Genomic DNA, 26716 nt, shown 5'->3' with positions numbered 1-26716 from the left:
AAGTGGTTGTTGTGTTTCAGGCTTGTGTCTAATCCCTCTCACCCTCCCTCCTCACCCTCCCTCACCCTTCGCCTGGTGCTGACAGCTGGTGCAGTCGGTTGTGACTCCACTGTCCAGCGTCGCTGGTTCTGCAGAGGCTGATGTTGAGCTCAACAATCGGTGTCACAAAAGTTCCCGCAGTCGTCGAATCACCTTTTATCCAAGCTGGAATTCACTTGCAGTCTTGATGGAATCAGGTCTGACGGAGACCTTTTCTGTAGTAAACATACTTCAGCTTTATATGTCATCAGCGCCCTCTGTTACACACACTGTACTGTATGTTTAGAGGGCAAATATAAAGAGTACGAGTAGGAGAGGCAGTGCAGGAAGTTGGATCCTGGATCTGCTCTCACTCTCCCTTTCTCTGTGTGTGGAGTTGCCTCTGATTGGAGATTAACAGGGTCAATTCGCTGGCCTGGCCTGGCTTGGCTCAGCATAGAGAGTGGGAGGAGGCTTGTCTGCTTTCACTCCTGCTCAAGCTCATGATATCATTTGCTCCCACACAAAGAGCCTGTTCAGTATTACCTGCATTAGTCTGAACATCTGATCTGCTGGTTAAGTTTCGGGCTATGGCGATGGAGTGAATGAAACCTCTGCAGTTAACCTGTTACACACCAGTAGTGAACACGCCGGAGCAGTGAGCAGCACTTATCTGCCCCTCATGGGCACCCCAGCCTAGCATTATTAGCAGTTAGCAATACACTCTACACGGTATTTGCACAACACAGACAGCGTAGCAACATGTCAACAGATAAATATGCAACAGTACTATGTGTATGACTGATTTAATGTGACACAAATAAGACAGAAGTGAAACTAACAGTAAAAGAAGACGAGTGTTTTCACTACTGATGCTAGTGGCAGCCATCTTGGAATCCCAAATTGGGGTTTTTGGAGGTTGCTCTGATTTTGTTCCAGTTGAAACTTCCGAATATGAACTCTGAAATTCCGACTACAATTGGAACACACCAAGAGAAATGTCCACCACCACTGTCATGTGACCTGGACGTGAGTTATAGCTGCAAATATTTGCCAAGCAATTAGAGGACTATGTTTATAAAAATCGCCACAAATGTTGTATTAACTGCTAAGTTATTTAAGTGTTAATAGTAAAAATAAAGTATATTGTCATGTATAATGTTGAAAATATTAAACGCAACTATATGGGCTCAGTGTTTAGAGACTACCTCACTATGACTGGAAACTATAATCTCTCTCTCCTTTGTTTTCAGACAAGTTCAATACCTACGTGACACTGAAGGTGCAAAATGTCAAAAGCACCACCATCACTGTGCGAGGGGACCAGCCGTGCTGGGAACAGGATTTCATGTTGTAAGTCATGACAGACACAGGGTGGAATGTAGGATTTTTTTTGTGCTAATTACATTTTATTTACTTAAATTACCAGCTGTAAGACATGCAAAAAATCATAGAGGATAAAAGAAAATGCTACTAAACCTCACAAAGTATTGGATCAACTGCAACACTTGGTTTTCTGCATTGACGATACATTTTTGAGGTTATGTAGATATTTCCTTTGACAAGACTTTATGGGCTGTTTATCTTAAAAGATCATAATCTATGTGAAGCTGCACATACACTGTTGCCCACTGTTGACTCACATTTCCTGTTATTCAGTTTTGAAACCTGCACACTCTGTAGGTCAAAAGAAAAGTCTGTTCTTCAAGTTCTGCAACTCCCTCTAGGAAGGCATTTTGTCAAAACAGCTGCTCTTCATTTCCCTTCCCATAATTCAATGGATTAATTTCCTCATATTACTTTCCCAGTGAAAAGGTATCTATGGTGACGAGAGGGACAGCGCGTTGTTGCATGTGTCATTGTTTGTCTTTTGTAAACTCTCTCCTTGCGACGGTGTTTGTTTTTCCAGACCTTCATCCCTCTACTCTCCATTAATGATGTGCCGCCTCACTTTAATTCGACTTATAACACAAAAGCGTTCAATGGCGTTTCCAGTGCACGCGCCGCACCACCTGTCAGCACCCAAATATATTCATTAAACACAAAGAGGCAATGACTCGGCTCAAGTAAAATATAAAAATAGAGATTGCCATCTTTCTTTTTAACGCAGTGAACGCAACAAAAATGGTTTTAACAACTTGATTTTAATATCTTGCTAGAAATATTTACTCATTGCCACTTTGCGTAATCTGTTACCTAGCATCCCCAGCGCCCATTCTTAATGCTAAGCTAAGCTAAGTGGTTGTAACTTCATATTATGTACAGACAGATACTAACAAAAATTAAGTAAAATAGACGATTAAAAGATAAAACAATATGTTTATTATGTGACATTTGATAGTTTGGCATAAGCCTTTGCTAAGCTAAGGTAACCGTCTGTGGCTTCATATTTACCCTACAGACACAGACACAATGAAAATAAATCAATTAAATAAAAAAGACATCCATCTTAACAAAAGCACCCCTCAGTGAGATTTGTTAAATATCTTGTTAGATTTATTTACTCGCTGCCACTGCGCAAGCTGTTTTCTAGCATCCCCACTGTCCAGTCTTAATGCTAAGCTAAGTGGTTCTAACTTCATATCTACCCTACAGACGCATGAAAATAAATCACTTAAATAAAACGACAGATGTTTTTTTTCTGTGACATTTTAAACAAAAGCAGCCCCTCAGTTAGATTTGTTAACAGTTTTATATTAATATCTTGTTAGATTTATTTATTATCTGCCAGTTTTCCATGAGCAGATGATTTACAAAGCCTTTATCTCTGCACCTGGACACTCTGGACGCCCTACACTCCCGCCCCGTCCCCCCGGCACTTCTCTCAATTAGCTGTTCTCTTTGATTATCTTTCCTCTCATCTTTCCCTTTGTTTGGCCCCTTGTTGATCGTCATAAACGGCTACACACGAGAGTATGCAAATGCCTCGGTCACGGCTCCTTTTCAAAATTGATATTCCATTTTACTGCTGTCATCACAATGTTTTTCAGCCCTTTGAATAGCACACGGAATGATTAAAAAAACAAGGCTGCCATGGATTATGACAGCCAGTAAATAACAAAAAGAGGAAATAGGCTTTGTTATCAGCCAGTGGTTTGACCGTAACCAGGTAGAAATTTCTGCTTCACTGAACGGGACTCAGAAAGAAACACTGGACATTTGTTTTAATTCTGATAACAAAGCCTCCACTTATAAAAATGATACATCCATCGTCCTGCTGTTTACCAGGAAACCAGTTTTATTACCAAAGCTAAACATGTCCCTGTTTTTTTTTATTTTCCACTTTTCCTCAGTGAGATCAGTCGCCTGGACCTTGGCCTCATTGTTGAGGTGTGGAACAAAGGCCTCATCTGGGACACCATGGTGGGAACCTCCTGGATCCCTCTCAAGAGCGTCCGACAATCGGAGGAGGTTTGAAAACACAACACCTACATTACAGAACACGGATAAATTATTAAATTATTTTCCAAAATAAATGTCTCCTCTGGCGTGACTAAGTGTATTCTGTTACCACCAAGGATATTCAGATGTGTTGTGGCCTCTTATTTGAATTTAATATATTTTATTTCAACATTTTTCACAACTGCACAAATAAGTGTGAAGCAAGGAACAGCTTTCCTGTTTTATATATTTATTTACACAAAAAAGTTTTTTTGCGCATACGCAAGATGTTTGTGTTTATGTAAATACAATCATTCCACATTTGAATAAAGTAGCAGATTTCAGGTCTAAGCTCATACCAATCTAAGATCATGTGAAGTATTTATGCTGAAAAGAGAAAACAATCCTTTGTTTTTTCTTTGTTTTTCTTTGTTTTGCTTTTATTTGCTTTGTTTGCTATGAGGTGTTTTCCGAGGCCTTAGACTCATTCACACACCCAGATTTGCCTGTTCATTCATTTTCTTTTATTGTTAATTATTAATTACAGGGTTCCCGCTGGTCCTTGAAATCTTTGAAAGTTTGTGAAAATCACACCCTGAATAGACATGGGGTCATTGAAAGTGCTTGAAATGTTGTGGTCACCATGGGCGAAGCGGCTCTTACAAGTTGTCTTACCATCTTAAGCTGTCAACACATTTGGTCCTTGAATTTGAGGAAAAAATCCTTGAATTCCTTGAATCTTGAAGTCTGTTTTTCATCTGTTGTAAAGCAAATTGAAAACAAAAATGACAAGATATAATAGTAATCCCAGTCATTTTCATGAAGCAAAGTGTAAAATGAAAACTTTAAAACCCTGTAAGTATCAGTATATAAAAGTGAGAAGCTCTCACTCTGCACCTTCTCTACAAAACACTGCACACTGAAAACCAGAATTGTTTCCCTCACATATCAATATATTCATGTAATTTCAGGAGGGTTCAGGCGAGTGGATTTTCCTGGACGCAGAAGTGCTGATGAAAGCGGATGAAATCTACGGCACCAAGAACCCAACACCTCACCGCGTCCTGCTGGACACTCGCTTCGAGCTGCCTTTTGGTGAGAACTACTCTTTCTTTTTTTTTTTTTCCTGTTTCCACACTTGAAAAAAGTCTTCTTTTGCGTAAGACGTTTTGGCAAACACGTCATCTGCACTCCCTGCTCTGCCTGCGGTGGGTGGGTGGGTGGGTGTATATACGTGATGAACCTGAGGGCTTCAGGTCACCTACTGAGCAAATCAAAGCCTGATCTCCACAGTTAAAGGCCACAAATACTTCCTGCTAAAATGTCTGCCGTCTGTTTCTGACCCTACAAAGGGAAAACCGTTCAGCCTGAGGCGACTCATAACAAACTGATGTATGTAGTGTAACCTGCTGCTCTGGGGTTTTTACGTAAGCACTGATTTTCTCTTAAACAGAGCACAAGTAAAGCTCATGACGTGAGTAAAATCTGATCACATTTTCTTCTCTAAATCAAGTTAACATCCATACCTTTGATCTCATTGCATGATGTTAATGGGAAACTCTTAGATATTTGTCACAGATTATGTGTCTCACTGTTCCCGTCTCTGGTTCCACTAAGGATTTTTTCTTTTATTAACTTAAGGTTTTAGTAAATATAATTTTGAACTTCCAGGTTGTTTCCGTTAGCAGTAGCTAACACGATTAAAGCACCCATTCAGAAAGCTTTTGTACCTGTTGCTTATATGATGGAAGAGGAAAGTTCAACTGTGAGACAGTTTAGAATCCATCTGGAATCATCCACAGCTACATTTCCATTTTTTTTTTTCTAATTCTGCTTTATTACAATATACAGATCAGTTATCTGATGAAAATATAAATTTTTACTATTCTTAGTTTGTTTTTCTTGGTGTTTTATGCCAATTTTTTCTTTCCTTTGCCTCTTTACTCATTTAGTTATATTATAATTATTGTAATGCAACATTTAAATCTCTTTAAACTCACGTTTTTTATCATATACAGGGTGTTGCACTGTGTTCATGTTGAATTGTTTTATGTATTTTAGCCGTGGCAGACACATACTGTACATACATTCACCTCCTTTTATGTCATTGTATCTTCTTATAATCTTATGAAATACATGCATTGCATATTATATAGAACACATTAAATATCTAATATCTTGACTAGTAAACTAATATATATCTATATGTGTGTGTATATAAATAACGTGGGTGATTATTTTAATTAGAATTTATGTTTTATTTACACCCCTCATGTTTTTGGTTCCTACCTGCCTGTGTTGTCAGGTGGGAGAGATTTCGGTGAGTGTGTTTTGTGCGATGCACACGTGTAAATAAATAGTAGAATGTTGAAACTTTGTTAATTCTTTCAGTGTATGAACTGCAACCCGCGTTTTCACTCACAGCCCCCATCAAGATGTTCTCTGACTCCAGATTGTGAAAGAACATTTTTTCCATTTGGTCACTCCTGCGTGGTTAAGATTTGGTTACATTGCCATTTAAAAACAATTATTGTGACAATTATTATAAAACAGCATTTGTATTTAACTTTTACTGTTAAAAAAAAAAAAAAAAGGTGTGAATCTTCACATGATCAAATCTGGCCCTTGTTTAAAAAAAAGTTTGGACAGTATCTTCTTGCACATACACCTCAAACCTTATGACGAAAAGCCATCAAAGTTAAAACAGGTTAACCGTCTCCTTAGTGGGACACAGAGCATACACGACCTCTTCCTCTTCTGTTTTAAGAGGAGACCTTTCAAGGTTTGCGGGGAGGCTATCGTGACTCTTTGTGCCACCAGAGCCATTCATTAAAGCTCTGGGTCCGTGTGTGTGTGTCTGTCTTTGAAGCCCTGGCCTTTTGCGAGTGTGTGGGGCCTTTAATGTGCATCTGTCTGCTGCTGTGAAGAGCAAATCTCCCCACCTGAAATGAGGGTTTTGGTGAGAATACCTGATTTTTCACAGCACAGTGATGTTGGATAAGGTTGGATAAGCGGGGTTCAGTCGAGAAAAAGCACCTTTTTCTCTTTTTTTTTTTTACTGTTTTCTCTGACATCTGGCTCCTCGTTCCTTAGAAGCGTATGATAAATTAAACAGGCATAAATGTATTATAGAAGATGATACTTGTAGTTTAATGTAGCATGTTTTATGGTTCCAGATATCCCCGACGATGAGGCTCAGTACTGGACGGGGAAACTGGAGCACATCAACACACTGAGAATACACGATGAGGTAAAAGTCAAGGTTCTGTCATGTTTATTTATAAGTAATTGGTCTGTTTATATATCTAAAAATAATCCATTGTGCGTCCCTGTCTACTACTACATTTTCTAATGACGGTGACGTGTTGCTGTACTTGTTTTCAGAAGGACATGAAAACCACTCTGCTGTTTTTATCTCCTCTCTTGTTTTCAGTACCCTCTTCAGGATGACGTCCAGAGTCGCCCGCTGCCATTTGCAGCCTCTCAGTGCTGTGAGTGTGTGCGCCCATACCGCTGTGGGCCTCTAGATGGCGACAGTTATCCATCCTTGTGGCTCTCAGGTTTTTTTGTCCAGTTTGTGACCCTGTTGCACTAAAAGTTGAAAATGAAGACTTCACAATTAAGATTAAATCTGTAAATCATTATCTTTGTTTACGCACTAATCAAAGAATGATGAAAGGTTCCTTCCCACTCTTGAGAACGTATTACCTTATTCACCCACTTCTTCAACACAAGAACACTTTTTTAATTTTTTGGTTTTCACACCTCCACCTCCTCTGACTGTACCTCTCACCTCTAACATCTGCACTTTCACCAGGCAACTATTTCGGATGGGCTGAACCACTGAGTATGTAAAAATTACACTTTGATGAAGTTCTCCCTCCTGGTTAATCCTCAGTGCCCTCTGCATGACCCAATGTCCTATAATCCCCTGAAAAACATATCATCTATAAAGCTCCCTTGCATTTTACTCTCATTTTATCATTCTTATGCATTTTCCTGGGTTTCTCCTGTCCTTTTTTTTAATTAATTCTCCCTTCTCCTGCTTTTTTCCTGTTATCTACAGTATGCTCTGTGCAGATGTCATATATTTTTATGACCCATGTTTACTTAATCTTAATGTATAAATGTCACAAGACAAGCTCTTACCAGTGGTACATTGCAGTTGTATCACTAAACTGGTTGGTGGCAGTCTTTCCTCAACTATATTTATATTTTATATGACCATGACATTTTATTGTCCTTTTACCTCCCAGTTGGAGGAATCAGTGTATCTTTAAAAAAAGAACAAACCTGAACTCAGCCATTCTTCAGACAGATATTAACCTCTTCAAATATGTTTTTTAGGGTTGGAAAAATAGTTTTAGCTCGATTTTATTGTACCTTTTACGAGAGAACATTACCAAAAATTTGTTCAGGAGATAGACATTGGCAACTGGAATTAGTAAAGCAAGTCTTGAAGGTTGTAATGACCTAGATGACTGAGAATCTTTGCAGACATATCACCAAAATGTAATATAATTATATGCAGATCAATGTATATGATAACACTAACAAACACATATCTCAGTATCTTCAATTTAACAGGGCGAGTTTGCAGTCTTTTAAAAGTGTTTTTATTAGGTTAAATCATTTATTCAGGCTTTTGTATGAGAAAAATATAAGACAAGACATACAAGACTTATCCAAAAGAATAGAAAATGAGAGAGAGAGAAAAAGCAAAAAGAAATACTTGCTGCTCATGATTCAGGTAAGATTTACTCTGGTCATTCTGTGGTCTGTGGCAGCTCTGGATGACCAGGACAGTGCCGTTGATGACCGGGACAGTGACTACCGCAGTGAGACGAGTAACAGTCTGCCTCCACGTTACCACTCGACGGCTCAGCCGAACTCCTCCATGCACCAGTATCCCATGGGGCCTCGGCTACAGCAGCATCCGGACTCCTGCACGGACTCTGTCCACAGTTTTGACCTGGACTACCGGGATCAGAGAGGAAGCAGGTAGGCAAAGTCACTCGGTTAAACACGGATTAAAATTCCTACTTACTTCATCTTAAAAATGCTAATGTATGAGTGTTAATTGAAAAAGTTCCACTCTTTTGATTAATTTAATCAAAAAATCCATTAACTATTAGATTTACAGTGACAGAAGTGGCCATTTTAATGATTCTTTCTGGATTAAGGATCCATAACCACAGTTCTGTGATGTGTTTTTCTTTGTGTATGCGCTTTCTTTCTTTTTCGTCTTTTTTTCTTTCTTCTTTCTTTGAATAGATGCATGAAACTGTTCTCCATTTACTGTGCTACTTAACTTGTTTTTTGTTTGCATCTTTCTTTTGTTTGCTTTTCTTCCCCTTTCCTTTTATCCTTTCCCCATCCTTTTTAAATATATTTTTTTATTCTAAATAAGATCGTTAAACCAGAAAGGAAGGGTCAGGATTATACCCGTAGATTCGGGCATGGGAGTAGAAGACTGGGAATACAAATACAAATGCCAGAGCAAGCCTCAGCTGAGTGACTTCCTAGATGATGAGGAAGACAATGTTCTTCTCCGAATGGGACCATCCTACCCAGAGTTATCACACACTTCTAACCATCAAAATGTCAAACGCTATGGTTCTCTGCCTGCCACCTACCCTGAGGCCTATGACACGATTGATCGACGGCGAAAGAAAACACTAAAGAACCCAGGAAGGCTGCTCAATACAGAGACAGACAAAATGAGAGAAGGAGCTTTTCCCTCTGACCTTGCACTTCTGCGAGAGAAGAGAGGGGAGGTGTTCATGCGGCAGGTCACAGAGATGCAGGAGGAGGAGGAGCGTTTGACGTCATGCTTCCGGCCACACAAGAATGAACTTCTCTACAAGACAAGGATGTGGGCTAAGAATGAGCTGGACCACACTTTGGAGAACTACAAAAAAGAACAAGATGCCAGAATGAGAGCACGGTTTCATTGTGATCAAGCGAGTTCTGAAGATGTGCATTTCTCCATAGGAGCAGAGGATGATATTGATGACATTGATTTTGTAGAAGACTCTGAAAATGGAAGATATTACAGAGACCGGTATTCTTTCTCCTATGAGGGTCACATAGAAAATTCTCAGGGTCTTCGCGATAAGAAGTGCGGAAAAACTAAAATTGGGGGATGGACTCCAGAGGCCATGCTCTCTCCTGTTGAAGAACCTAGTGATGAATATGTAGATGCAATGGATGAACTCCAGTGTCTTGTTGAGACTGTTTCAGAATACCTTGCAGAAAAAGAGGAGGAAATTAGCAAGTACGGCTCCCTTCCTAAATCAACCAAATCTAGGCTATCTTCACAAGGTAGCAACAGAACTGATTCTTTTGGAGAGGACCAAACTACTTCATCCAAGGATCCAAGAGAACCAATGCTGTCACAGACTTCTGCTGACCAGGGTGGCTCAGGTGTAAAACATGCCATGAGCTCATTATTTAGTTCTCTCACTGACAGAGTAGGGGGAAGTCCCAAACAGCCTGCCTCATATCCACAGGCACCATCAGCACAATCCTCACAATTTGGGCTGACAAAGCTCTTATCCTTTATCCCTAAATCAAATAACTCCACTCCTGTAGCTGTTGTTTCTCCAGTAGAAACGTCTCCTGAAAAGTCGTTAATTTCCGTGTCTTCTCAGCTACCATGTGATGGTAACGATCACAGGCATGAATCAATAAAAGCCCCCATATTCAGTCAGACACAGAAAAGTACCAAAGGAAGTGAGACTGACTTTGTAAGCAAACCTGAAAATGCTTTAGGAAACTCAGTTTTGGGGAAATTGAATCCTTTAAAACTTTTTTCAGCAGGGGTAGATGGGAACCCATCTGAAAACAAAAATGAATCAGAAACCACACACTCTCAAGGTCATGCACAATTGGACGGAAAATATATCCATCAAAGTAGACAGTCAGTGATGGAAGACCGAGATAAGAAATTTGAAAAATCAAGAAGTTCTTCTCAAGAGAAACCCTTGGGACAAAATTCAATGATAAACAATCAAGACAAGGTACTTGCTCCAGGGCCAGTGGGGCCTAATAACAAAACACAATCCTCAAACATTGGGTTCTTTAGTCCGTTAAGGAAGTCTCTGAGTTCACTGATCACATCTGCTGCTCCTCTTCCATCGCAGGGGGCTCCACCTGTTGCTGTTTATCCTGCATTTAGATCAACAGAGGATCTCGGTCAACAAAAACCAGTAGAGAACCCATCATTGACTAATAAGCCTAAACTCCCTTTCGTATCCTCTGAAAATGTCTCCACTCAGCAACCCCTCAAATCAGAAGGAGGCATTTTCTCAGGTTTTTTAAAATTTGCATCAAGTGATGATGTTAGTGCCTCCATGAACACACAGAAACCTGTGCAACCATATCATGAGTCCAGTCCACAAAACATCACACAGAATTCTGCTGTGCCCCAGGAGAGCACTGAGAAGGGATGGTTTTCCAGCATATTTAACACTACATCTGCCTCCCCTGCTTCAAACCAGAATTTTTCCACTAATCAGCAATCTCAGGAGAGCAAAGCACCAACTGGCTCACAACAACAACATTCATCAAATCAAAAATTAATAGCATCTACTCATGAACTGCAGCATCAACCTCCCAATCAGCCTGAATCGCAAAGTTTTTTGACAGGTCTTATTAAAGGAAGCTCAACTGAGAATGTCTCTCATATGGGTTCTAATCAACCAAAACAAGGAGGACTGCTATCTGGACTGCTTAAGTTTGGCTCTACTAGTGACATATCGAGCAGTTTGACACAGCAGGCTTCCTTTGATAATCAACCCCCCAGTGGCAATAATCCTGTGCAGCATCCTCATCACTCTCCCCAACCACAAACCTCTTCAGCTCCTCCAAAGGGGGGGCTGCTCTCAGGGCTATTGAGGTTTTCATCAACAGAAAATATACCACCCAACACACAGTTATCTGAAGCTGAAAAACCGAGGGACATTAACAGCAGTTACGGTGGTCAGCAACAGGTTTTAAACGACCCTCCACAAACACAACCTCAAAAGGGACTGTTATCTGGATTGCTGAAATTTACGTCCTCTGAGAATGTTTCAGGCAGCCAAAATATTCAAACTCAACAGGTTTTCCAACAACAGAATACTCAAGGTTCAGACAAAGGGCTTCATCTCAACAACAGGGCATCAAGTCAGCAAGTTGTCCAGCAGGACACAAGTAAACCAGGTTTTACTCGACAACATACTGTTCCACTCCAGCAGTCACAATCACAACAAGGTGGTCTTTTATCTGGACTTTTTAAATTTGCTTCTGCAGACAACATCAATGCCAAACAACACACATCAGCTCAGCATGGGATTACACCAAGACAACCCAGCCAAGAACAGACAAAGGCAATGAATGTCCCAGTGTCCCATCATAACCAAACACAACAAAATACCTCAGCACAAAATGTTACTCGAGCAAGTGGTTTAATTTCTGGATTATTCAAATCCTCCTCAGAAAATATGACTCCTCAGCCACAGCCGGGAGTCATACATGAGACACAAAAGCATATCACACTGTCTCAAACCCAGACTGCTCACAATCAGCCAGAGACTGAAAATCAACCCGGAGTGCTCTTAGGATTGTTCAACAAGTTAAAAAAATCACCAGAAAACACTGACACAACCTGTCAAACATCAACTGCACAACCACTGCATCCAAAAGCCCACAATTATTCAATCACAACAAACGCCCCACAGCAAACAAAGTTGTACACTGATATAACACAACAATCTTCAGACCAACATGGGGAGAAAGGGAAGAGAACTCCACAAACTGCCCAACATAGGTTTTTACCTGGACTATTCAGTAAAAATGTAACTGAGGACTCGTTAATTCATAAACAAACTGAAACTGTGGATAAAATCAAAGAACAACAAACAATATCAATGACGTCCACAGATCTAGGCTTGTTACAAAGAACGACCCCAGCTTTTGGAAAGGATAGCGGTCAAAGGACAATTCCCGGCTCTCCCAATCCAGGACAGAGCAGACATGCTTTAATCAGTCCACCTGTCTCAATTGATACTGAGAGTTTAGACTTAAGAACATCAGCTACTTTTGCAAAATCTCATCAGAGTCAGGCATCATATTCCTCAATTAGCACAGGTAATTTATCTCAGTTATATTATTCTGGCTCACTTCAGTCAGGTCACACAATGGCTTACAGTACAGGAAATATTAATTCAATTTTACAAAGCCGTTCAGTTTCTCCAATCAAGAACATGCAGCCATTCGTGGGAGGAAGTACTCCATCTTTGTATGGAGCTACAAGGCAAAGTCTTTGCCAGGGTCAGTTGTCCCCCTATGAAAGTCTTTCTTATGATGAAAACCAATGGATCCGTGAAAGTGCTCTGTGGCAGCAGTTTCAGAATGAGTCATTGAATTATCAGTTTCAAGGACAAGATCAAGGTTATAAACAGAGCAGTGAGTCATTACAGGCATCTGTTCTTCATGGCAGCTCTTCACATATCTCTCAACCAAATAACTCCCCTGCACCATGGCAAGGGTGTGTTGGTCCATATGAATTAGATGGTCACAGGAGTGGTGATTTGTATCCCCAGGAGAAAGTATGGCGTAATAATGTAGACTTAAAAAATGTACAATGTTTTCCCAGTGAGGAGGGTGTTCTGAACTTATCTACTAAACAACAGAGTACTGACAAGTTTGGGAAAGTTCAGTTATGTAATTATGGTAGCACTTGCAGCTTGAATGGGGTTTCATATCATGAAGGCTATTATGAAGAGACTGCACCAAGCTTATCTTATTCAGCAAACTGGCAATATGGAATAGATAATGCAGTCTTGCAGACTTTTCATGCTGATGGCACAATTTATGAGAGTCCATTAGATCGACCAGTAGATTCAGGCTGTCATCCTAGTGCCATTTCTGAGACAGAAGAGTCATTATATCTTGAAGACACTGAGTGGTATCAACAGTGGCTTTCACTTTTGGAGCAGGGAATGTGGTGGCCAGCAGACGATGGTGACTGTGGCTACTTTGTGTACACAGATCATGAATACATTTATGCCTTACTTACAGATACAACAGGTGAAAATGTGTATGCATGTGCCCCTGAAGGCGAGTATTGTGGAAACACACAGAAACTAGATAGCTGTCCCAGTGCTTGGCTGCACAATGAAATGGTTTTAGTCTGTGGCTTTAAAATTCCACTTTACAATGAGGATGAAATTCTTTGGCTACCCGGTCAAGATCAGAGTGGTTCTCTTCTTCTCAATGCCCCCTTAGATTTATCTGCTGCCTATCGAAAAGGAAATCAGATAATGAATTTAAATCTTGAGCAGTTCTCTCAGATGTTTGAAAATTCTTTTCTGTCACAAGGGCAACAAGAATACGATTTCACGTCTTACTCTTTAAACAAAGTCAGAATGGATCCGAAACAATCTAATGTTTACGATGACCAGTGCAAAGGTGTTATTGACCTTTCTTGTCATAGGAAGGACCGTGTTGGTCCTTGTTGGAACAACCAGGAAATTAAGTCATTCCTTGCTCAAAAGGTTGCTGTTTCCATGAGCTATTCTCCCCTTGAAAATTCGCATCAGCAACTACTTTATAAATGTTACGAGCCAAACCAAAGGCGACGTTCATCCCATGGGGTTGTAGTGAAGCATGCAGATGATATATCAGAGGAAGAATGGAGAATGAGAGTATCACCAGGACAAGAGCAGCCAAATCGTCAAGTCAGAAAAACATCCTCCCTCATGTCCTCTTTTCTGGGCAAAACATCCGAGGTGGAATTGGACAAAACTAATACCTCATCCAATGATCCAGCTACTGATAAACATTCTAAGAATATTTTGTTATCAGGTTTTCAAAGTTTGAAGTCAAAGATTGTCAAAGAAGAATCTACTGCTGCTGTGACTCAGCCCAAGAGTGTTAAAGAAGAAATACAGAGTCCAGCTACCATACAGAGAAGAAACTTGCCCACACTACCAACTACTGCTCAAGTAACTCCCCTCTCAATTAATTCACATACAACTTCACAAAAACCTAGACTTTCTCGTCAGACTACCATGGTACAACAATCATCCCCACCAATTCAACCCACTGTCACAGTGCCTTCAGGGTCAAAAGAATCTTTTATTAAATCTCAACCACCTGGACAGCCCACAACTAATAAACTGGGGGATATCCCATTGGATAAACCCTCCGAACAACCACAGGCAAGCTTCATGAACTTCCTGAAATCTGCAGTAGGTATAGAGGAAACAAAGCCAGATCCCCTCAAACTATCTCAGACACCTCCCAATCAGCAAAACAAAACTGATAGCACTGCTTCCTTGCCAGGCAGTGCTACCACAAATAAAGAGACCACAGGAGTGTCAAATCTGTTTGGCTCAATTAGCAGCCTGTTTAGTGCCGAGTCCCCTCCACCACAAAAACAGCAAATGAAATGTAGTGTTACAGAGAGTTCCCTGACATCAGCATCTAAATCTAAGGATTTACAAATACAGCAAACATTGGATCCAAATGGTACCTCTCGGCCACAGACTCACCCCCCCAACAAAAGTGTTTCACAAGTATTTCTCCCCAGTTCTTCTCCAGGCCCTGCTTTGACAACATTGCCACCAAAAGAAAAATCAAAAGAAGAAGCAGGAAGTAAACCATCTGGTGGACTATTTGGGATTTCAATTGGAGAAATGCTGACAGGTTCAATAGCAGCTGACCAGTCTGGACCCACACCTCAAATACCTACACCGGTTACAGCTCCACAGGAGGAATCACTGGGAAAGAGTCTATTATCATTGTTTAGTGGACCAAATCCTCCTCAATCTGCAAATAAAACTGGGTCCTTGTCTCAACCTCATCCTCCAGGTGCAGCTTCACAACCTCCTCAACAGGAATCATTTGGTAAAAGTTTATTAACAATGTTTGGAGGATCAGGTCCTTTGCAATCATCACCTCAAAATAAGTCAACTGCTGAGACAACTCAACAAGGAACTGTTCCTCCAAAGGAGTCCCCGTCCACAGGATTTCTTTCTATGTTTGGTGGTTCTGGCACCCAACAGTCTTCAGCCCAACCAGGATCTATTCTAGGGGGAATCTTGTCTGGGTCATCATCTTCGACAGAGAGCCCAAGGAAGGGACTTTTATCAATGTTTAGTGAACCAACTCCTTCACAGCCTCCGCAACCAGCCACATCATCGCAACAAAGAGTGTCCCAACCACAGCCCCAACAAGGTGAACCTCAGACACAACCTAAACCACAACCACAGTCTCAACCACAAGGGCAACCAGCTACCTCTGTTCTTGGGGGAATGTTGGGTGGTTTATCTGACTCCACTGAAAGCCCAAGAAAAGCTTTGTTTTCTATGTTTGGCAGTCCCAGTACCTCTCAAACAACAGGAACTGATGGAACAAATAAATCTTCTATGCCAGGGACTGCACCACCCAAAGAATCTGTAAAGAGTATATTCTCTGTTTTTAGTGATGTGATGAATCCCACACAGCAACCTTCTAATTCCTCATCTGCCGTTGTTAAAGCTACCAATGAGCCATCAACTCTTAATTTGCAAGAAGGTGTTTCCCAAGTGCCATCGGTTTCTATTAACCAGGTTGCAGTGTCAGCAACAACAAGTCAAATTTCAAGTGACTTCTCAAGAAGCAATTTAGAAACAAAAGAATCCACAGATAGTACTGTAAATGCCACAATTAAAGAAATTGACATTGTATCTAAGGAACCAATTTCAGACGGCGTAACTGTGCAAAAAGTAACAAGCCTTGAAAGTGCACCTCATGATTCTCCTCCCATTAAAGTGCCGACAGCTTCTGGTCTGTTGTCTGATGGTCCAGGGAAAGGTTTACTTTCATTGTTTTCAGGGCCCACCACAGAGTCTAGTGCTAAAGAGAGAGATTCTATTCCTAGTGATCCAGGGTCTGCACCCAAGGACATGCCAGACAAAGGATTGTTCTCTGCATTTAGAAGTTCTGCCCCCCAGCCCTCTTCACAGCCTGGAAGTTCTATATTAGGGTCAATGTTTGGAGGCTCATTACCCCAAACACCTGCCTCTCAAACAGGAGGATCATTACTAGGTGGTTTATTTGGAAGTTCAGCACCTCAGGCTAGTACCAATAAGAGTGGAGGCTCTGCGACTCAGGCAGGGACATCTTTACTGGGAGGCTTATTTGGTGGATCTGCTCCCCAGGCAGCTGGATCACAGACAGGGGGTTCTGTTTTGGGAGGGATTTTTGGAGGATCAGCAGCTTCAATTGCAACATCTCAGAATAGTGGATCCTTGAGCGGAATATTTGGAAAGGCTAACCAAACTTCAGCAACCCAAAATACTACCTCTATTTTGGGAGGTATTCTAGGGGGATCACATTCTCAAACAGTAACTGCACAGTCTAACACATCTCCAGTGGCTGGAAATTTACCAGTAGCTTCAGATCCCAATGAGATACCTGGCAAAGGTTTGCTCTCAATGTTTGGAGGGTCTGCTCCACCAGCAACATCGTCTCAAATGGCTACAGTAACAACTACTGATGACAAGACAGTATCAAATACGAATATTATCAACACTACCTCAGGTGTACCTGTTCTATCGAAATGTAATGATGAGATTAAAACTGATCCACTCTGTGCCAAAATATCTGAAGTTACCGACAGTGAAGAGCAAGTAGAAGCACCTGTAAAACCTGGGACACCCCAATTTGTTGAGGCAAGCTTTGAAAAAACTGATGGCAATGTCAGTGTAGACAGTACGTGTCAAGTTACTGACAAGCCAAATGATTTAGCAAAAGATATCCATCAAAAAGCAATCTGTGCACCAGCACAACAAATTGCAAGACCAGAGCTTGCAAGTGGTTCATCAACTCAAGATACAATTCCATCTACAATAGAAGAGGAAACTCAGTCAAAAAGTCTTGGGGTCCAGGTACAACAGAAAGATCCAGAGCCAGATAAAACTGTTAGTGACTCACAAGCAGATAAAGTTGCAGGTTTTGTGTCCTCCTTTTTCAAACCAACATCTTCTTCAAATGAAGGTCCTCAGCAAAACCAAAACAACTCACTTTTTGGACTAGGAGGAACAGCACCCCAAGCTGCTACTGGTCAAACTGGAACATCAGTATCAGGGGGTATTTTGGGGTCTAGCAACCAGACAGCTCCACAGACAGGGGCATCCATACTGGGAGGTTTATTTAAAGGATCTGCTTCTCAGTCTGGTCCACCAACACCATCCCCAATCACAGGTGGCTCAGGATTAGGTGGGCTTTTTGGAGGAGGATTCACTTCCAAGCCTGTCGGACCACTGACTGGTGGATCAATACTGGGTGGAATGTTTGGTGGATCTGCAGCAACAGCACAGTCAAGTGGTTCTTTACTTGGAGGAATGTTTGGAGGTCTTACTGCTCAGACTGCGGGATCAACGAGTGGAGCTTCAATTCTTGGTGGCATTGGTGGATCGTTATTTGGAGGTGTGGGACAATCGCCTAAGTCATCTGAAACAGTTCCAGCTGAACCCAAGCCAACAGCAAGCACCACTGTACAGCCACAGAATTTCAATGAAACTGTAACACCTATAGTAGCTCCATGTCCTACAGATTCTGGTACAAGCAAAATGGTCGTCTCATCTATAACAGACAAAGATCAAGTAAAGTGTGGCAGCCTAACAAGTAGTGGTGTTGTGGAATTGGAGGCACGTTGTTCAGAAAGTTCTGCTGTCACAAGTCCTACATGTGACCTCACCCATCAGATAAATGTGACTGAAAGAAAAACGTCAATTGTTGGAGAAAAATTGATACATGAGAAGCCTGAGATCATTAAAGGAGGTTCCAACAGTAAAGAAAGTGACAAATCAGCCCTATGCAACTCCCAACAAGTAGATGCAGCACCTCAGCCCAATCAAATGCCAAGTGATACAGAGCCACAATCTCAGACCACCAAATCTCTGTTTGGATTCATATCAGCACCAAGTGAAACAGGAAAATCTTTTGGATCCCTATTTTCATCAGCAATTCCTTCAGGTGCTCCACCAATGCCTCAAACAGAAGAAGGAAGTGGTCTATTTTCAGGGTTCAAAAATCTTTCTGGGGGCCTATTTCAAGATGACAAAAATGTTGCTGGAAAACAAGAGGCACCAACTATTTCATTATTTGGGTCGAAGATAAGTTTTCCTTGGCAGGCAGAGCCACCGAAGCAACAGACTACTCTAGTCATAACATCTCAACCCAAAACAAATAGTCAGACACATGCACAGAAGGTTGCAACACCTGATACCCCAACACCTGAATTGGTAGGTTCCACAGATGGTGTAGCAAACCCCCAAATTTGCATCTCCACTCCTGAAGTAGATCCTTCAGCATCCCTCGTCCCAAAGGAGAAGGAAAGACTTGTAGAAACAAACCCCTCTGCAGGTTCTACCACTGGAGTGCAGCTGGACAACCAGTTCAAGAAGGATCTATTGAATGCAAAAAGGCTAGTAAAAGCATAATAAATGGTCTTACCTCTTGCCATTTATGATGCATTGACATTTTGGAAAAAAAGTGTATTCCCTGTCCAGCTTTGCAATCCATCCTCACCAGTTTGACTTCATTTTTAGCTTGAGCATACATGTGTCTGTGTTTGTGTATATTCTTTGATGTGTTTAATTTTGTGTTTAGCATCTCCCATATAATCATATGAAACTTAAAAAACAAAATTTGCACATTTGTACACTTTACAAACACGTGAACATGGACATAATTGGATAAAAAAAATAAGAAAAAAATTGTCAGTTAACAAAGTCTGTCTGCAACATTACAAATAATGTCAATTTTGTTTAAGGAAGGAATTCCTATTTGTGTTATCTTTTTATATGTCTATAATGCACACAGATCAATTCTGCATATGTTACTGTCCACGTCAATCTTACTAATACATACTATTATACTAGTGATTATTTAAAAATGTGTGTTTCATCTGATAAAGAGAGAGAGCATGACAGTAAATGACAATAAAAATATGCAGAAATACTTGTGTAGTCAGGAATATCAGTGTGTTGTATCTTAAAAATTTGTGTGCCAGTATTTTACATTTTAACTATTTTCCAACACGCAACAGCCTCTCCCTAAGGTTGGCTATATTCTGAGGCAATAATGTAGTGCTAGTTTGTTGTTCCTTTAGAGAGGATATTGATTGAAGTACAGTAGAACTTTTGCTAAACAGTGTTGATGAGTGGGGTTTGTTATATCCCAAAAAATCTTTTACTCTGTACTTTACACATTTTTTTTAATAAAAAATGTTTTATGTAACAACCCTCACTTATCTCAGTGTGAAATGCAAACCACAGAAAATGTATTTTCACCCTCTTCTGATCCAAAAAAATTTATATTTCTCCTCACTCCTCTCTTGCTATTGTAGTCCAGTGGAAAGTAGTCGTTTTGGGTCGTCGGGAAACCTGAGCCAGATCAGTTCCCAGCTCAGTGAGGCTGGACAGGAGAGTACCGGAGGCTCAGAGGTGGAGGAGTCATTTCATTCCTACCACAGCACCGGCTTTCACCCCTCCACCAATGGACAGCCACGCGCAAATGGACACACCAATGGTCACTCTGCCGCTGGTGAGCAGGAGATACATAGACTCTCTCCAGAAATGGGACATAGCCTGAAAAATGACACCCCATCAGAGAGAGGATCCTCTAAACTCCTAAGGTACAACAGATATATTTTTTTTAAGAATTGAAAAATTTCTCTTCATCTCTTTCTGCCACTTAACTCGTACATTCGTGTTATGTTACGTAGGTTCCATGACGATGGACCACCATTACCGTTTTCTCCGTCCAGAGTTCGTTGGTTGAAGGCCATCAATAAAGTCAGGGTTCAGCTTCGCGAGGTAGGAACTGCTTCTCTGTTTATACTCTGTTTTGTACTAGTACTAGAATTATATCACGATTGATATACACATATATAACTATATGTATATTTATTTATACATGTAGATATATATATATATATATATATATATATATACAGTGTGTGTGTGTATATATGTGTATATATGTATATATATGTATGTATATATATGTGTGTGTATATGTATGTATATATATGTGTGTGTATATATATGTATATATATGTGTGTGTATATATGTGTATATATGTGTGTGTATATATATATATATATATATACATACATATATATATATATATATACATACATACATACATACATATGTATATGTTGCCCAGCCTAAGTCTGACTTCTCATATCATGCTATTTTTTTTTAAATGGTTGAGTTGAACCTCTCTGTTTGTTTAAGAAGATGCACTAAAATATATTACAATTGTTCTTACTGCAATTTTTGAATCTACACCAATACCCACCTGTATATTCATGGTTATTAAACTTTCGTATCAGTGAAACACATTGAGCTTTTTTCTTACACCAAGCTTTTTTTTCAACGAGGTAAGACATTAATAATAATAACAACAACAACAAAAATAATAATAACAATAATTATTATAATAATAATAAAAGTTAATTAATCCACATACAAGGCAAACATGTCTGGTAAATGCCCAGAGTGAATTAAATCAGGTATTAAATCAAAATACATACATTCATGCTTTTGTATTTTCCCGAGTATTTAAAGCACCTACACTTTTTTTCAGAGGAAAATTAAAGGTTTAGACAGTTGTTTGTCTGTAAATCCAGTCTAATTGTAGGAAAGGCTATGGCAGTCCTTTTATCGTTGTCATTGACCAAAGGTCATGTGTCACCATACAAAAAACAGAGTCTATAACCCTTTCTGGATGATGTGTATCGAGCACACATTTGCAATACTGCATTAAATCCAATAGACATTTTTCCAGGGTGTTCATAATGAAAACATCTCAACTAAGTGGAGTTCCTCCCCCCTTATTATTCAGTAATAAGTGTGGCAGTAAAGGAGGAGCTCTGGTCACTATCACTTGCCTCCATTATAATGATTGGTTTTCATGGACTGGTTGATAGACGAACGTGTCCTTTTAAATGATGCCTGACTGAAGACATGAGTATAAATACGGAGCTGGAAGCTGTCTAACTGCCATTTATTACAGGACTTGGGGAAACACTTAGGACATGAGGCGAATGCTTGAACGACTGTAATGAATTAGAATGGGTTGTTAATCCATCAAGCAGTGTCTCAGTAACCAGCATAATAACAATGGTAAACCTGGCACTGGAGAACATCCTCTTGTTAGCAGATGAAATATGTTCTTCGTTTCTTTGGCAGTGGATCCATACTGCTAGAATCATTTCACTATCAATTAAATACAATATGTCATTTCTGCCAGTAGGGGTCTCTTAATCAAAACAATAATACAAAAAAAAACTAGTTTGACGATGTCAGGAAGCATTATCTTACATGTTTTCATCAGGTTGGTAAAAGAGCACAGTGACACCACTGATTGAGTGCAGGAAAAGATGTGTTGATCATGTGGGATTACACTCTGGCAAACAGTTTTTCAAATTAAGAGTGTAATGTTGCGAAATTGCAGCATCAGGCAGACACGAAAACCAGAAAACAAGTGCAAATTAGACGTGAGAATTCTGCAGCCAAGTTTTGTGCTGCTGGAATACATCACCGGAGGACGGATGGGGGGAGAGAGAGAGAGAGAGAGAGAGAAGAAGGAGCATGGAAGAAGGTGGGAGGGATCTACAGATGGCTACTTAACTGAGGGTGAACTGCCTCGAGATTGAGGTTTGCCACTGCTGCAGAAATGAAGGATTCAGCTTTTCTGTGTCGACGTCGGTGAACAAAGTTCTGGCTGAGGTTGAGCAAGGCTGTCAGTGACACAGTCAAGGATTTATTTTTTTGCAAAAAACATCAAGTCTCCCTAATGGATGATCTATGTGGATTTAAATCATCTTGAGAGACGATATCTGCAAATTGTTCCTTATTATAATTATCAGGATTATAATCTCATAGTCCGTCCTGAGAGGTGAGGTTTTACCTTTTTCCTTCATTCTATTCAGTCAGTTTGTGCAGACTTGAAACAGATTAAATGTTAATACTCATTATGTGAGATATATGCTATGTTTGTTCTTTTTCAAAGACTTTGTAAACTTCTGCTTGTAAATCTGAAATAAGAATAAAACAAATGTTAATTCTTTCTTGAGAACTTCAAAATCCAGGCTACAGAGCATTTAGTGATAAAAGAAAATAGATTACTGTATGCTGTTACCATGAGTCACTTGAAAAATGGCTTGACCCCTAAGAAGTCCCATCAACCTTTCTTTATCCCGGACACTTACCTAATAAATCACTGACGATTAGAGTGCACATACAGTGGAACATGAAAACAGCCACTGGTTATCACAAGTGTGTGATCTGATTTGAACATCATTTGGTTTGTGATGTTGAACTACTCATTGATTTAAGCATTAGTGTAATACGTTAAATTATCATAATGAACTGTGTCCAGTTTAAGGCGGCATTATTATTATTCTTACCTGTCTATGTCTGAGCTTTACAGGATTTGTCCTTGAGACTGAAGCTATTATCTTAATAGTGTCCAAATCCCCTCTCAGTGGTCACTGAGCTGTGACTATTAATTGATTATGATTGAGTGAGTGGAGCATAAGAGGGAGCTTTGTTTTGTTTGCAAGATTGCACACTTCTGTCGGATTTATGTTGCACATTTTTGGCTTCTCAGTACACCCTGTAATGTTCAGACTGTAAGTCATGGGTCAGAGCCATCAGGCTGTGCAGCTGGTCTGGGTCTGAAAGAATGATATAGCCATAGAGGAGAGAATTGACCTGTCATCTAATTACTGTGCTGTTTTTCTGAAGCATCCTAATTACAGAGATCTGAGCAGCTGCATGGCGCTCATTCTGCAAGTTGCCACTCTTGACTAGGAGGTCAGTAAAATAGCAGTGCTGTCTATCAAATGACTGTATTGTACAGAAAACTGTTGTCATCCACAGTGTAGTGACTTTTTTTAAATTCTGCAGCACTTTGTAAAGTAAAATAAAGACATTTGAAGTTTAAAATCCCAACTTTTGCTCTACCACTCTAAGGTGGCGTTACTAAGGCAGTGGTTTGTCCATTGTCCAAATAAACAAGAGTGACATTTCTCAGGGATGTTCACCAGAGGACACCTCAGTGGTCATGATGAATCCTACACATCAGAATTGGGCCCTTTGTCGCCAAAGCGAGAGCCACATCAGCAGATGTCACATAGCCCCATTGTGGGGCAAAGCCCACACAGAATGCTGCAGAATTGCCAACAAGGGGCAGAGGATACATCTAATCATGACAGGTCATCAGAATGTTCTACCTGCAACGAAGGGGACATCATCCGCTCGAAAGAAAGCAGCAGTTCTGACCACCAGGATGGAATTATGGTTCTGGGTAACACCATCCCCAGGCTCACTGAAAGAACCAAAAATAAAGAAGAGAAAGTGGTTACGGAGCGAGATGAAGCAGAACAAGGCTCTAGTAACTTAGTGGAACATATCCTAAAAGAGCTCAAGGGCATCAACAAGATCCAGGAGGAAATTTCTGACCTGAGGCTGTATCTAACGTCTGTGCGAGGCTCTGTGGATGAAGTGTCTTGCTGTGTTGATGCAGTGCTCAGTGAAATAGGTGAACTGTACTCTGGGGCTTCAGCATCACCTCATCCTAGTCCAGTTTCTCAAACACCTCGAGTTAGACGTGGAAGCCTGGGTAGACAGAATGCCATCACAACACCTTATTGTGGAGATCCTAGTCCAGTTTTGGATCGTAAAGATTGCAGAACAGACTTGGGATGTATTCCTTCTCAGATAACATCCACACAATGGCACATTGATGGAGTTGCTGTCAGTCGGTCAAACCAGCAAACTGACCAAGAAAAGCAAGAGAAGAGTTCAAACATGAAAATGCAAGCAACTACAAGCCCTGATCTTTGCTATCTGGAGCTTCACTGTGGCAATGACTACCGAAGTACCAGTTCTTTGTCATCTTGTCACAGTTCCAGCTGTCCAGAAGGAGGCTTTCTTTCTGGTGACACAGAGTATGACAGATGGCCTCCAGCTGAAATACCACACAGTCAAAGTAGAGAAGGTACATGGAGTGAGGAGGACATCTGCTCTTGTGCAGATATCAGTGGAGAAGAGCTTGACAATAGTCTACGTGTTTGGGACACAGAGGACATGCAGAGTACACCAGGCAACTTGTCACAAAGCTCTGAGCAACTCTCATTGCTGTTTGGACTCCATCCTAACTCTCAAACCAGTTCCACCAGTACGATGGACTGGAGATCCCCCAGACTACAAACTGGACTGGAGGAAGCAAACCTGGACTGCAATTATCCTTCAAACTATCCATACTCATACAGTTCAGGTTACCACACTATGGATGCCTGTGCAAATGAACTGGACAGTCTGCCCTCAAGGAGCCTGAGCTGTTCCACTGTGCTTTTGACAGACTGTGATGATCCATCATCTGGTAACACTCTTGATTTAGGGTCTGCCGAGAGTTTGGACAAGGAGTGGACAGAACCCAGCATCTCCAGAGGAGATGAAGGAGAAACTTTGTCCCAGACATCTTCTGAAATTGACTCGGAGAGCATTCCCAGGAGCCCTAATATAGGTTTTGATGTGACCACTTTTAGCAAGGCTGTACTCACTTTCCAGTCAGCTTTCAAAGGAGCATTAAAAAAGTTAGAAGGGTCAGACATTGAAGATGAGAAAGATGGAAATGGGTCAGACGCATCTCCACATCCTGTCAGGCAAACTAGTGAACCCAAGGAGATGCAGAGCAGTATGGATTATACAGGAGGAGACATTGGTCAATCACAAAACATCGATCAGCATACTCCGAAGAAGGACAATGAGGCTCCAGTCCATGTGGATTGTGTGGAGGTCCCAGAAAACCGTTCAAATCTTCTAGCATCCCCCCAACAAGCAAGCAGCTCCCCCCGCATCCCTGCTCGGAATCACTCTGTTGAAACTCCACAGAATAGTGAAGAACGTCCAACGGATGGGGAACTGTCCAGCGTTGACCAAACACCAGACCACTGCCCACTAAAGCAAGGCGAGAGTCCAATGGTTTCAGTGCTCAGCACAGATGAGTTGTGGTTAAGTCCAATCAGTGAAAACCATGTTCTGGACCAGACTGATGAAGTAAAGCCTACTAATGCCAGCCACAAAGAGCGAATCGCTAATTTCCAACGCATTCTGAAAGAAAAGAGGCAAAGCCGTCACAGACTGTCCAAATCTGCTCATGGTTCCCAAGGATCCCATGGTTCCCAAGGGTCTCAGGGATCCCAATCTCAGGATGAGTTTTTTCCAGGTATTTTTTTTTAGTTTCTCTGTAAAAATGCATGACTTTGAAATTTATTAGATTGGATTAGATTTGACTTTATTGATTTTAAAAAGGGGGAACTTCCCTTAGTTAATATAATCTGGTATTTTTGTTGCTTTTCAAATCACACCATTTCTAATAATTCTGTAATTTTTTTTATCTTTGCAGAGTTATGGAAAGAAGATAATCAGGTTATTTGTCTAATGTTGGCTCCACATTTAAGCCTCTGTCCTTTGTTCTTTTGATTTGTTGGTTGATTTTTTTTTACCCCATTTTTGTTTTGTTTGTCCTTTGTCAAAGCACTTCACATAATTTATTTGAAAAATGTTCCCTAATCTTTTTGTAAATTGCAGTGCGATGTTATTGTTTGGTTGAATGTGTTGCAGCATTAGAGTATGACTCTCCACTTGGCTTTCTGGTTCTAATTTTTATTTATATGCTTTGTGTTTTCCTAATAGTCCCATAAGAATCTCTACTTTTTAAAGACACATGAATGGACAATAATGAAAGAATAATTAATAAAATAGATAAATAAAATAGTTCTTGGTTATTGAGGGTGTCTCTAAAATAATTAGACAAAAAAAAATACAAGGTCATCAAGGTTCATTTTAATTTTGTTTGAATTTTACTTTGCATTTTCTGTAACATCAGAGAGGTGAAACTAAACCAGATTTTTTTGTTTATCACTGTTATGTGTCAAATACTATAAGCTGTCACATTCAATTCTTATTTTTAATATCTTCTTTAGGTTCGAGATGAAGAACCCAATAATATTAGACAGACCTGGGTCAAACCAGGGTAAGTATATATAGTTCATATTTACATTTTTATTTTATTTTTCACCCTTTGTGAGTTTTTATTAAATAACTGGATAAGCTGCAGTCGCTATAACATTTAAAGTTATTCTTTATTTTTATAGTATGTGCAATACTACTCATTATTGTTTACTTTTGTAGTTAATGACACATATGTATACATATTATATACTCATTATGTTTCTTTTGCATTTGATTTTTCTCATTC

General features: G+C 40.3%; 2 protein-coding genes across 4 annotated transcripts in view; both read left to right on the top strand.

The window, feature by feature from the left end:
* LOC131446159 (protein unc-13 homolog B-like) overlaps positions 1 to 26716 on the top strand; it is a 62960-nt gene that overhangs the window by 12194 nt on the left and 24050 nt on the right. For 2 of the 3 annotated variants that reach the window (XM_058617213.1, XM_058617215.1), the window contains exons 3-12: positions 1272 to 1371; positions 3312 to 3429; positions 4371 to 4494; positions 6576 to 6649; positions 6833 to 6890; positions 7217 to 7246; positions 8187 to 8400; positions 19784 to 20071; positions 20162 to 20252; positions 26442 to 26491. In XM_058617213.1, coding sequence (XP_058473196.1) covers positions 1272 to 1371; positions 3312 to 3429; positions 4371 to 4494; positions 6576 to 6649; positions 6833 to 6890; positions 7217 to 7246; positions 8187 to 8400; positions 19784 to 20071; positions 20162 to 20252; positions 26442 to 26491 — 1147 coding nt within the window. The remainder of the gene's footprint in view (positions 1 to 1271; positions 1372 to 3311; positions 3430 to 4370; positions 4495 to 6575; positions 6650 to 6832; positions 6891 to 7216; positions 7247 to 8186; positions 8401 to 19783; positions 20072 to 20161; positions 20253 to 26441; positions 26492 to 26716) is intronic. The other variant, XM_058617214.1, reaches the window with a different exon arrangement.
* LOC131446160 (uncharacterized) lies at positions 23139 to 26105 on the top strand. The gene is made up of 2 exons (XM_058617216.1): positions 23139 to 25681; positions 25862 to 26105. Exons 1-2 carry the CDS (start codon positions 23488 to 23490, stop codon positions 25936 to 25938), a joined length of 2271 nt encoding a protein of 756 aa, XP_058473199.1. The 5' UTR covers positions 23139 to 23487; the 3' UTR covers positions 25939 to 26105.

This window comes from Solea solea, chromosome 19 (assembly GCF_958295425.1).
Source record: "Solea solea chromosome 19, fSolSol10.1, whole genome shotgun sequence".
Taxonomy (NCBI): domain Eukaryota; kingdom Metazoa; phylum Chordata; class Actinopteri; order Pleuronectiformes; family Soleidae; genus Solea; species Solea solea.
This window is presented reverse-complemented; position numbering and strand designations above follow the sequence as displayed.

Coding starts and splice junctions, on each gene's coding strand:
- LOC131446160 (XM_058617216.1), top strand. CDS start 23,488: ATGTTCACCAGAGGACACCTCAGTGGTCATGATGAATCCTACACATCA. Junction 25,682..25,861: donor TCAGGATGAGTTTTTTCCAG/GTATTTTTTTTT, acceptor TTATCTTTGCAG/AGTTATGGAAAGAAGATAAT.